General features: G+C 41.9%; 1 protein-coding gene across 1 annotated transcript in view; it reads right to left on the bottom strand.

The window, feature by feature from the left end:
• Nucleotides 1–9,921, bottom strand: part of LOC121522550 (zinc finger E-box-binding homeobox 2-like) — a 32,112-nt gene extending 22,191 nt beyond the window's left edge. The window contains exons 1-2 of the mRNA XM_041807083.1: nucleotides 9,918–9,921; nucleotides 2,689–2,952 (exon numbers count right to left, since the gene is read on the bottom strand). Of these exons, the coding sequence (XP_041663017.1) occupies nucleotides 2,689–2,952; nucleotides 9,918–9,921 (268 nt within the window). The remainder of the gene's footprint in view (nucleotides 1–2,688; nucleotides 2,953–9,917) is intronic.
• Between the last annotated feature and the right edge of the window lie 3,696 nt (nucleotides 9,922–13,617).

Below are 13,617 nucleotides of genomic sequence, written 5' to 3'. Positions count from 1 at the left end.
TCCCTCCTCCGTCTCCCCTCTCTCCTGTCTCCTCCCTCCTATCTCCTGTCTCCTCTCTCTCCTACCTCCTCCCTCCTCTATCCTGTCTCCTCCCTCTCTCCTGTCTCCTCCCTCATCTCTCTCCTGTCTCCTCCCTCCTCTCTCCTGTCTCCTCCCTCTGTCCTCCCTCCTCTCTCTTCTCTCCTGTCTCCTCCCTCTCCACCCTCCTCTCTCCTGGCTCCTCCCTCTCCACCCTCCTCCCTCCTATCTCCTATCTCCTCCCTCTTCTCTCCTGTCTCCTCCCTCTGTCCTCCCTCCTCTCTCTTCTCTCCTGTCTCCTCCCTCTCCACCCTCCTCTCTCCTGGCTCCTCCCTCTCCACCCTCCTCCCTCCTCTATTCTATCTCCTCCCTCTCTTCTCTCTCCTGTCTCCTCCCTCCTCTCTCCTGTGTCCTCCCTCTCCTCTCCCTCTTGTCTCCTCCCTTTCCTCTCTCTCCTGTCTTCTCCATCCTCCCTCCTCTCCTGTCTCCTCCCTCCTCTCTCCTGTCTCCTCCCTCTCCTCTCTCTCCTGTCTCCTCCCTCCTCTCTCCTGTCTGCTCCCCTCTCCTCTCTCTCCTGTCTCCTCCCTCCTCTCTCCTCCCTCCCCCCTCCTCTCTCCTGTCTCCTCCCTCCTGTCTCCGTCCTCTCTCCTCCCTCCTCTCTCCTCCCTCCTGTCTCCTCCCTCTCTCCTATCTTCTGTCTCCTCCCTCCTCTCTCCTGTCTCCCCCCCTTCTCTCTCCTGTCTCCTCCAACCTCCCTCCTCTCGCCTGTCTCCTCCCTCCTCTCTCCTGTCTCCTCCTCTCCTCTCTCTCCTCCCTCCTCCGTCTCCCCTCTCTCCTGTCTCCTCCCTCCTATCTCCTGTCTCCTCTCTCTCCTGTCTCCTCCCTCCTCTATCCTGTCTCCTCCCTCTCTCCTGTCTCCTCCCTCATCTCTCTCCTGTCTCCTCCCTCCTCTCTCCTGTCTCCTCCCTCTGTCCTCCCTCCTCTCTCTTCTCTCCTGTCTCCTCCCTCTCCACCCTCCTCTCTCCTGGCTCCTCCCTCTCCACCCTCCTCCCTCCTATCTCCTATCTCCTCCCTCTTCTCTCCTGTCTCCTCCCTCTGTCCTCCCTCCTCTCTCTTCTCTCCTGTCTCCTCCCTCTCCACCCTCCTCTCTCCTGGCTCCTCCCTCTCCACCCTCCTCCCTCCTATCTCCTATCTCCTCTCTCTCTTCTCTCTCCTGTCTCCTCCCTCTCCTCTTCCTCCTGTCTCCTCCCTCTCTTCTCTCTCCTGTCTCCTCCCTCCTCTCTCCTGTCTCCTTCCTCTCTCCTCCCTCCTTTCTCTTCTCTCCGGTCTCCTCCCTCTCCTCTCTCTCCTGTCTCCTCCCTCCTCCTTCCTCTCTCCTCTGTCTCCTGTCTCCTCCCTCTCCTCTCCCTCCTGTCTCCTCCCTCTCTTCTCTCTCCTGTCTCCTCCCTCCCTCCTCCCTCCTCTCTCGTCTCTCCGGTCTCCTCCCTCTCCTCTCTCTCCTGTCTCCTCCCTTCTCTCTCCTGTCTCCTCCCTCCTCTGTCCTCTCTCCTGTCTCCTCCCTCCTCTCTCCTGTCTCCTCCGTGTCCTCTCTCTCCTGTCTCCTCCCTCCTCTCTCCTGTCTCCTCCCTTTCCTCTCTCTCCTGTTTCCTCTCTCTCTTCTCTCTCCTGTTTCCTCTCTCCTCACTCTTGTCTCCTCTCTCTCCTCTCTCTCCTGTCTCTCCTGGCTCCTCTCTCTCCTGTCACCTCTCTCCTACCTCCTCTCTCTCCTGTCTCCTCTCTCCTTTCTCCTCCCTCTCCTCTCTCTCCTGTCTTCTCCCTCCCCTCTCCTGTCTCCTCCCTGTCCTCTCTCCTGTCTCCTCTCTCCTACCTCCTCCCTCTCCTCTCTCTCCTGTCTCCTCTCTCCTTTTTCTTCCCTCTCTTCTCTCTCCTGTCTCCTCCCTCCTCTCTCCTATCTCCTCCCTCTCCTCTCTCTCCTGTCTCTTCCCTCCTCTCTCCTCTCTCTTGTCTCCTCCCTGTCCTCTCTCTCCTGTCTCGTCCCTCCTCTCCTGTCTCCTGCCTGTCCTCCCTCCTATCTCGTCTCTCCGGTCTCCTCCCTCTCCTCTCTCTCCTGTCTCCTCCCTTCTTTCTCCTGTCTCCTCCCTATCCTGTCTCCTCCCTCCTATCTCCTGTCTCCTCCCTCTTCTCCCTCCTCTCTCCTGTGTCCTCTCTCCTCTCTCTTGTCTCCTCCCTCTCCTCTCTCTCCTGTCACCTCTCTCCTATCTCCTCCCTCTCCTCTCTCTCCTGTCTCCTCCCTCTCCTCCCTTCTCCTCCAAGGTGTTTTTTGTTCAGGTGACCTCAGACAGGTGTGATGATGAAAACCTCAGATCAGAGACATCAGCCTCAGCTCAGACGTTCAGACAGTTGTTTAGACGTGTTTAGACTCCAGTTAAACTTCTAGTTAATTGTTAACATGGTGAATTCTCATGGTACAGCTCTGAGGTTTTATATTATGTGCTATAAACTGTTCTAGATTTCAGTGAGATATCTGTTAAACCTTTAAACATGTAACAGGTTGACTGAATCATGTGACCCTGCGTTTATTTCCGGTTCTGTCAGATGACCCCCCCCCCCCCACTCCACGTTCTTTAAAATCCTTATTATCGGCCAGTATGCGATGGACATGTCACTCACCTGAGCTGTTCAGGTGTGCATCTGTGCCTCCCAGCCTCCAGATGTCCCGTCCCTCAGATGCATCTTGATAGGACAGCAGGGCATGAGCGACCCGTGGTGATGCCTCAAGAGCAGGAATGCCGGCCGGGCTGCCTGCCTCCTCGTCCTCCAGGCCTCTGTCTCCTCCCCCTCCTCCATTGGTGAGGCCGTTGTCCTCAGAGAGCGGTGTCCTGTCGTCCTCATCCGTCTCCGAACTCGTCTCCAGAAGGTTCTCATAGCTTAACACTGGGAAATAAAACAAACCATTAGGGCTCAAGTAAACCTGAGATAGAGTTAGAATAAGCCAGAGTAAGAGCTTAGATAAGACAGAGTGAGAACGTAAATAAGACAGAGTTTTAACCCAGAGGGTAAGGGCTCAAGTAAACCTGAGATAGAGCTAGAATAAGCCAGAGTTATAACTCAGAGGGTCAGGGCTCAAACAAACCAGACATAAAGTTTAAATAAACCCGAGGAAGAGCTCAGGAGGGTCAGGGTTCCACTAAATCAGAGTTATAGTTCAGAAGTTTAGGAATCAAATAAACCAGAGATAGAGTTTAAACCAACCTGAGTTAGAACTCAAACAAACTGATCATCCAAAAACTGAAACTGAAAAACAAACTCTTTGTATTTTTCCTTTAAAATAAAAACCATGTTCTGGTTTTCTGTTCTGGTTCTGGATTCTCAGATTCGATCTCAGACTGTCTGACCCGGTTCATCTAAATGTAAAACGGTTTATTTCTGGATTTCAAAATCAAATTGAGCTGGACATAGAAAATCCCTGAAGGAGTATTTCTGAGACCCTGAGACGGTGAAGAGGAGGGAACCAAAGACTCTCTCCTCCTTTTCTCTGGTCAGAGTGTGGAGCAGCTCTGTTATCTCTGATTTCTCCTCATTTATTCTTCTGTCTTCTTTTCTAAATAAAAGCTCTGGGAGCAGAAATAAAGCTCTGTCAGGTTTTCCTCCCGTCTGCACACAGATTATCTGCATATCTGCTCATAATATGATCTTTGTCTGCTGCCGACCCCCCCTCACCCCTCCCCCGCCCTCGACAACTGCACAACAGGTGCAAATTAAAAAGGGGAGCCACGGTGGGCCGGGCCGAAATCTGCTGACCTGGGCTGAATACCAAGAGCCGGGGCGGGGGAGGAGGGCGTGGGACAAAACGGGCTTTAATAAGAGGTGTGACGGGGGATTTAAAGGGGGAGGGTGTGTGCGTGTGTGTGTGTGTGTGTTGGGGGGGTTAATGCCCTGTGTGATCAAAAAACACACGAAGAAGAAAAGAAAGAGCTGAAAGTGAGATGTGAATGCTCGCTGTGTGGTCTAAGGTATGTGTTAGAATATGATCTCACTCATCCACTAAACCCCGCCCCCCCAGGAAAACGCCACTACCCCCCCACAAACATGAGCCCCCCCTCCCCTCCTGTCCTTTGTGCTGCTGAACGACTGTGTGACCCACAGAAGACGGGACGTTGACTTCCCTCTCAGCTCATTCACACGTTTCAAAACCACAGAAGAAGAAAAGACAGGATTACAACCACACAGAGACACTCTGTCCAGGACTAGGACTAACCCTAGACCACAGAGAGACCAGGACCAGGAGTACAGACCACAGAGACCTGGCCCTCATCTAGAACAGACTACAACCACTGATCCTGGTTTCTGCAGCCTTTAAAGACCACATTCAGCGTCGCTAAAGATAATTCATCAAAAAAGTTTATTATTCTGCAAAGATCAATCTGATCCAGACCAGGGCTAACCTGGCACGCCAGATGGATTAGTGTCACACATCCATCTGGTAAACCTCTCATAGACGGCGTTCAGGAGAGGGTGGAGGCTTTAAAAAACTCAGAGGGTGATTGGATGAACGATCTGTCACATCTTTACAGGCCAATCAGAGCAACAAAACACGTGACGTAGCTGCGACCGAGGAGAACTCCATAGAGAACTGCATAACGGTAACCATGGCAACTGTAGACATGCAGTACTCGACTCGACTAAGAAAACAACTCACTGCTGTTCTTTGTTCTTTAACCAAGAAATGTCGTCAAGTTCTGATCAAACTGGCGCTTTAGCAGCATCCACGCTAATCTCCTCCTCCATAACTGTACCAGCTCTTGCTGCTGCTTGTTTACGTCACGACTCCACCCCACCTGAAAGTACAGCCCCTCATCTCTGATTGGTCCTGTCACTTTCTAACTGTGCCTAAATGTTTCAGAGGGGAGCTTTGAAGATGGATTCACCAGAGAGACAAACAGAAACAGGAGAATCCATCTGCTGTGAAGGTTAGACCAGAGCAGGACCAGTCTGGATCAGGGTCCTGGGTTGCTGACGTGGATTAGGAGTGTAAGTAGGGATGTGTGATGTCATGTTCCAATCAGTGCCACTGACAGTGAGTGTATGACATCACTTCCTCTTTCCTGATAGAGTTAGGGGCCCATCTTTTATTTTTGTGATGATGTCATTTAACATGAAGAGTGTTTGTATTTAGTAGACATCACAATAAAACTCAAAGCTCCAAATATCAGCGATCAATCAAACCAACCTACTGATATCTACACTGATATTAATGTGGTTCAAAGTTCGACCTGACTGTGAAGCCGAGGATGAACACAGAGACACTGATCCACACGTCTGACTAATAACTGTTTCTACATCTGCGTACACTCGTCACTGTGTTTTAGACAGAGATAGAGAGAAACTAAGAACAAGAAAGATTTAATATAAATGCAGAGATAGAGAGAAACTAAGAACAAGAAAGATTCAATATAAATACAGAGATAGAGAGAAACTAAGAACAAGAAAGATTCAATATAAATACAATGATAGAGAGAAACTAAGAACAAGAAAGATTCAATATAAATACAGAGATAGAGAGAAACTAAGAACACGAAAGATTCAATATAAATACAGAGATAGAGAGAAACTAAGAACAAGAAAGATTCAATATAAATACAATGATAGAGAGAAACTAAGAACAAGAAGGATTTAATATAAAGACAGAGATAGAGAGAAACTAAGAACAAGAAAGATTTAATATAAATACAGAGATAGAGAGACAATGAGAACAAGAAAGATTTAATATATATACAGAGATAAAGAGAGAAACTAAGAACAAGAAAGATTTAAAATAAATACAGAGATAGAGAGAAACTAAGAACAAGAAAGATTTAATATAAATACAGAGATAGAGAGAAACTAAGAACAAGAAAGATTCAATATAAATACAGAAATAGAGAGAAACTAAGAACAAGAAAGATTTAATATAAATACAGAGATAGAGAGACAATGAGAACAAGAAAGATTTAATATATATACAGAGATAAAGAGAGAAACTAAGAACAAGAAAGATTTAAAATAAATACAGAGATAGAGAGAAACTAAGAACAAGAAAGATTTAATATAAATACAGAGATAGAGAGACACTGAGAACAAGGAAGATTTAATATAAATACAGAGATAGAGAGAAACTAAAACAAGAAAGATTCAATATAAATACAGAGATAGAGAGAAACTAAGAACAAGAAAGATTTAATATAAATACAGAGATAGAGAGACACTGAGAACAAGGAAGATTTAATATAAATACAGAGATAGAGAGAAACTAAAACAAGAAAGATTCAATATAAATACAGAGATAGAGAGAAACTAAGAACAAGAAAGATTCAATATAAATACAGAGATAGAGAGAAACTAAGAACAAGAAAGATTCAATATAAATACAGAGATAGAGAGAAACTAAGAACAAGAAAGATTTAATATAATACAGAGATAGAGAGAAACTAAGAACAAGAAAGATTTAATATAAATACAGAGATAGAGAGACACTGAGAACAAGGAAGATTTAATATAAATACAGAGATAGAGAGACACTGAGAACAAGGAAGATTTAATATAAATACAGAGATAAAGAGAAACTAAGAACACGAAAGATTCAATATAAATACAGAGATAGAGAGAAACTAAGAACAAGAAAGATTCAATATAAATACAGAGATAAAGAGAGAAACTAAGAACAAGAAAGATTCAATATAAATACAGAGATAGAGAGAAACTAAGAACAAGGAAGATTCAATATAAATACAGAGATAGAGAGAAACAAAGAACAAGAAAGATTTAATATAATACAGAGATAGAGAGAAACTAAGAACAAGAAAGATTTAATATAATACAGAGATAGAGAGAAACTAAGAACAAGAAAGATTCAATATAAATACAGAGATAGAGAGAAACTAAGAACAAGACAGATTTAATATAAATACAGAGATAGAGAGAAACTAAGAACACGAAAGATTCAATATAAATACAGAGATAGAGAGAAACTAAGAACAAGAAAGATTCAATATAAATACAGAGATAGAGAGAAACTAAGAACACGAAAGATTCAATATAAATACAGAGATAGAGAGAAACTAAGAACAAGAAAGATTCAATATAAATACAGAGATAGAGAGAAACTAAGAACAAGAAAGATTTAATATAAATACAGAGATAAAGAGAAACTAAGAACAAGAAAGATTCAATAGAAATACAGAGATAGAGAGAAACTAAGAACAAGAAAGATTTAATATAAATACAGAGATAGAGAGAAACTAAGAACAAGAAAGATTTAATATAAATACAGAGATAGAGAGAAACTAAGAACAAGAAAGATTTAATATAAATACAGAGATAGAGAGAAACTAAGAACAAGAAAGATTTAATATAAAAACAGAGATAGAGAGAAACTAAGAACAAGAAAGATTTAATATAAATAAAGAGATAGAGAGAAACTAAAACAAGAAAGATTTAATATAAATACAGAGATAGAAACTAAGAACAAGAAAGATTTAATATAAATACAGAGATAGAGAGAAACTGAGAACAAGAAAGATTTAATATAAATACAGAGATAGAGAGAAACTAAGAACAAGAAAGATTTAATATAAATACAGAGATAGAAACTGAAACAAGAAAGATTTAATATAAATACAGAGATAGAGAGAAACTAAGAACAAGAAAGATTTAATATAAATACAGAGATAGAAACTAAGAACAAGAAAGATTTAATATAAATACAGTGATAGAGAGAAACTAAGAACAAGAAAGATTTAATATAAATACAGAGATAGAAACTAAGAACAAGAAAGATTTAATATAAATACAGAGATAGAGAGAAACTAAGAACAAGAAAGATTTAATATAAATACAGAGATAGAAACTAAGAACAAGAAAGATTTAATATAAATACAGAGATAGAGAGAAACTAAGAACAAGAAAGATTTAATATAAATACAGAGATAGAGAGAAACTAAGAACAAGAAAGATTTAATATAAATACAGAGATAGAGAGAAACTAAGAACAAGAAAGATTTAATATAAATACAGAGATAGAGAGAAACTAAGAACAAGAAAGATTTAATATAAATACAGAGATAGAGAGAAACTAAGAACAAGAAAGATTTAATATAAATACAGAGATAGAGAGAAACTAAGAACAAGAAAGATTTAATATAAATACAGAGATAGAGAGAAACTGAAACAAGAAAGATTTAATATAAATACAGAGATAGAGAGAAACTAAGAACAAGAAAGATTTAATATAAATACAGAGATAGAGAGAAACTAAGAACAAGAAAGATTTAATATAAATACAGAGATAGAAACTAAGAACAAGAAAGATTTAATATAAATACAGAGATAGAGAGAAACTAAGAACAAGAAAGATTTAATATAAATACAGAGATAGAAACTAAGAACAAGAAAGATTTAATATAAATACAGAGATTGAGAGAAACTAAGAACAAGAAAGATTTAATATGATGCTGAGAACATCCTTATCTATGACTCACCTACAGCTACAGGAAATATAAACTAGAACTATCACCAGCTCCTGAACATGGTTATCACTGCCACGCCAACCAGCCAATCAGACAGAGCTGTGGGCGGGGCATACGGGAGACTACAGAGGGAAGCTGCAGCACCAGTGGAGCCAAACCAGATTACTTTAGATTAAACCCAGATTAAGATTATTGGTCACACATCAGCTCCAAAAATGATCCGACTGATAATCGGCCGGCCGTCCACCAGAGGACTTCACCAAAACTCTGAAAGACTCTAAACAGAGACGCTCTGAGACCCTCTTAGACCCTCAGAGACTCTCAGAGACCCCCTGAGACCCTCTTAGACCCTCAGAGACCCTCTGAGACCCTCTTAGACCCTCAGAGACTCTCAGAGATGCTCTGAGACCCTCTTAGACCCTCAGAGACTCTCAGAGACGCTCTGAGACCCTCTGTCATCGAAACACTCTCTGTCACCACGGCTCTGAGTTTTTACTCTCAGACTGAGATTCTGCAAAGCCTGGCGGTCACTAACTACAAGAATAGAATACAATTCCTGTTGAGACTATTTCCCATCATGCATCTGGTGGAAAGTCACAACAACAATCTTTGAGCAGAGAGTAAGATGTGGAAGGAGATGGAGATCAGATTTAACTTAACATCTCTGATAATCCGATGTTTTCAGATCATTTAAATCAAGGAGAAACGAAAGGAAAGAAACAGCGAAGCAGCTTTACATGTTACTGCAACAACTGAGGAACTATCCGGAAACACTTCAGAGTAAAAGTAAGGTATGGAAACGCCAGTCATCTCAGAAACAAACTGATGGGGCTTTTACTTTGAAAATCCCAGTGGAGGTTTAGCCTTCCTGCCACGTCAGCCTGGAATGACCTGACAGACAAACACAGGAGCAGAGATCAGACAGACGCTCTGAGCAGAAACCTTTTAAATCTCTGGAGTTCTGAGCAGATATTCAGCCGCTCTAGAACGTTCTACGCTCACGCTCATCTTTAGAATGAAGTGAATTATTATTACACACAACACCCGTTCCCATTGGTCGAGGACGACGGTCGCATCACTGAGAAACAAAATCACCATCTGACCAGACGAATGACTGACGACAAAATCAAACACGTCTGAGATTATCGTAACGCCAAGACTGAAGAAAGACCGCCTCAAACCGAGTCTGATGACCACCTTACAGCTAAGGACTCAGACAGCGGCAGAGAGCTGCGGCTGCAGAAACACTCTGATGACTGCGACTTTGAAATGGTGGGGAAAGTCGATAGGTGGAGGGCCACCTTAAGCCTGAATATCTGGGATTAATGAGTTTTAATCTCAATAAAACAAACAAAAAAATCACCCTGGAAAATCACACGTCAAACAAACAGATACCCATGTCCTCTTAGGGCTTCCGTACATTGCTGACTTTTCAGAGTATTTCTGCCCTGACGGCTCCACAGCCCCCTCTGGGTCCAGACTAGGGCTGAAAGGGTTAAGAAAATAATCTGTGATTTTCCCCAACACTGGGATTTAATTTTCCATATTTTCCATTTTCCATAAATAAGAAAAATGTTCCACATGGAAATGAATGATTTGGGGAAAAAGGCCATAAGACTTGAGAATGATGTCATTGCTTATCAGAAGAACACAGAAAATGAGGAAAGAAGGATTCTTCTGGTAGATATTCTAAAACTCAAGCGTTCGCGTGTGTAGAGCAGACACCTCTGCTGCAGAAATGATGCCGTTCACCTGGGGTTTAGACACATCAGCTTCAGGAAATCTCTCACCTTTGACCGTCTGTAATGCATGTAGAGAGAGACAGACTCACTGAGGATTCTAGATTTTCTACTTAATGAACTCTGAGTCACCAACAAACCTTCAGATTTAAGAGGAAACCTCACCTTTGACCCCCCCCCCCCCCCCCCATGTGCAGGAGGATTTACAGAACAATATTAGACTTCTCTCTATGATGACGGGACTTTATAAGTAAAACATTTAATATCAATAAATCCTGGAGCTTTAAAGTCTCAGAGCAGCAGAGTGAACGCTTCCAGGACACGCTCAGACTAACACGTCTCTAATCAAGTCACTTATTGTAGAAATTAACCCTCTCACTGCTGGCAGAGCCGCTCTAAATGTCCAGAAACCATAAAACAGCAGAAACAATGACAAAGGAGTCCTTCTGTTCTCTGCTGTGTCCCCTTAGGGGGTTCGGACCCTCAGGTTGAGTACCGCTGTCTAATCTGACCCTGATTTTTACAGACCTCATGAGTCAGGAGAGAGAGCACCATTTATATGTTTGACTGAATTCAGACATCAATAATTATCAGACCATAGAGAATCAATGACTCATCATATAGAAACAGATGAATGCAGACCTGAATGTGAGGCTCAGCCAATTACAGCTCTGTGTTTAAAACACACCACAGATCCAGAGCAAAAGGGGGCGTGGCTTCAGAGCTGATAAACCCGACAGCTTCGATGTGGTTAAGGTTCTGATCCAGGTGTGGTTTAGTCCTCCTCTGATGGGTAAAACCATGATCAATAATCCACATGGGTCAGTAATAATCCAGAGAAACCAGTACTGATCCACTACAGCCGTGTAATAATCCCAGTATGAATGTGCTGCTCCAGGTGCTCCGTCCTCCTCCTGCAGCTCTCTCACCAACACTGACTCTGACGGTCTCGCCTCAGAGAACATCACCTGAGCCAACAACGGGGGAGGGGGAGGGGGAGGGGCAGGTGAGACAGGCGCTGCAGAGGAAATGAGGTCGCTGCAGGCTCAGAGATGAAAAAGAGGATACCAAAAACCCAGGACTAAAACCACAGCTCTGCTCAATCTGACAGTGACACCAGATTATAATGTTCACAGCAAAAATAAAACCAGATTAACTAGATTAACCAGACTAAACACATTAACCAGACAAATCAGACTAACCAGTCTGACCAACACACCAGATTAACCAGACTAACCAGATTCACCAGAAAAACCACACGAACCAGACTAACCAGATTAAACAGATTAAGTAGATTAACCGGACTAACAAGACTAACTAGACTAACCAGACTGACAAGACTCACCAGACTGACCAGATTAACCAGAAAAAAACAGACTAACCAGATTAACCAGACTAACCAGATTAACCAGATTAACAAAACTAACTAGATTAACCAGACTAACTAAATTAACAAGAAGAAACAGATTAAAAAAGCAAAATGACTAACAATATTACCCAGACTAACAAGATTAACCAGATTAACCAGATAAACAAGACCAATCAGATCAATCAGACTAACCAGATTAACCAGACTAACCAGATTAACCAGATAAACAAGAATAACCAAATTAACCAAACTATCCAGATTAACAAGACAAATCAGACAAAAACATCTAACCAGATTAACCTGATGAATCAGATTAACAAGACTAACCAGAATAACCATACTAACCAGATTAACCAGATTAAATGGAATAACCAGATTAAGAAGACTAACCAGACTTACCAGACCAACCAGATTAACCAGACGAACCAGACTAACCAGACTAACCAGACTAATAAAACTAACCAGATTAACCAGACTAACCAGATTAACTACATTAACCAGAATAACTAGATTATCCAGATTTACCAGACTGAGCAGACTAATTAAATTAACCAGATTAACCAGATTAGGCAGATTAACCAGACAAACCAGACTAACCACAATAACCAGATTAACCTGACTAACAAGAGTAACCAGACTAACAAGACAAACCAGAAAAACCAGATTAACCAGATTAACCAGACTAACCAGATTAACCAAACTAACCACACTAACCAGATCAATCAGACTAACCAGACTTACTGGACTAACCAGGTTAAGCAAACTTACCAGATTAACCTGATTAATCGGATTGACAAGACTAAACATACTAACCAGAATAACCAGATTGACCAGACTAACCAGACAAACCAAATCAACCAGATTAACTAGATAAGGAGGATTTACCGGACAAACAGGTTAAACAGACTAATCAGATTAAACAGATTGATTGGATGAACCAGATTAATTAGATTTACCAGACAAACCAGATGAACCTGATTAACCACACTAAAAAGACCAACCAGATTCACCAGACTTACCAGATTAACTAGATTAACCAGATTAAGATGACTAACAACAATTGCCACACCAATCAGACCAACCAGACTAACCAGACTAACCAGGGAAACCAGACTAACAACAATAACCTGATTAATCAGATTCACAAGTCTAAGCAGACTAACCAGACTGACCAAATTAACCAGACCAACCAGACTAACCAGACCACCTAGACAAACAAAAAAAAAAAAAAAAAAAAAGAAAAAAAAAAAAAACAGATTAACCAGATTAAGCCGATTAAGCAGAAAAAAAGACTAACCAGATAACCCGGATCAACAGGATTTACCAGATAAATTAGATTAACCAGATTGACCAGACTAACCAGATTAACCAGACTAACCAGATAAACAAGACCAATCAGATCAATCAGACTAACCAGACTAACCGGACTGACCAGATTAAACAGACTAACCTGACTAAACAGACTAACCAGATTGACTAGATTAACCAGACTAACCAAATTAACAAGATTAACCAGATAAGGCAGATAAACCAGACTAACTGGATGAACCAGATAAATAAGATCAACCAGATTCACCAGACTAACCAGATTAACCAGACTAACTAAACTAACCAGATTAAACAGACAAACCAGATTCAGGAAACTAACCACACTAACCAAATTAACCAGATTAAGCAGAATAACCACACTAACCAGACCAATCAGACTTAACAGACTAACCAGACTAACGAGATTAACCTGATTAATCAGATTAACAAGACTAAACTGACTTAACAGACTAACCAGATTAACCAGATTAACAAAATTAACCTGATTAACCAGATTAGGCAGATAAGTCCAGACAAACCAGACTAACCAGACGAACCAGATGAACCAGATGAACCAGATGAACCAGATTAACCAGACTAACATGACTAACCAGAAAAACCAGATTAACCAGACTATCCAGATTAACCAGATGAACCAGACTAACCAGATTAACCAGAT

The sequence above is a fragment of the Cheilinus undulatus genome, linkage group 15 (assembly GCF_018320785.1).
Source record: "Cheilinus undulatus linkage group 15, ASM1832078v1, whole genome shotgun sequence".
Classification (NCBI taxonomy): Eukaryota; Metazoa; Chordata; class Actinopteri; order Labriformes; family Labridae; genus Cheilinus; species Cheilinus undulatus.
This window is presented reverse-complemented; position numbering and strand designations above follow the sequence as displayed.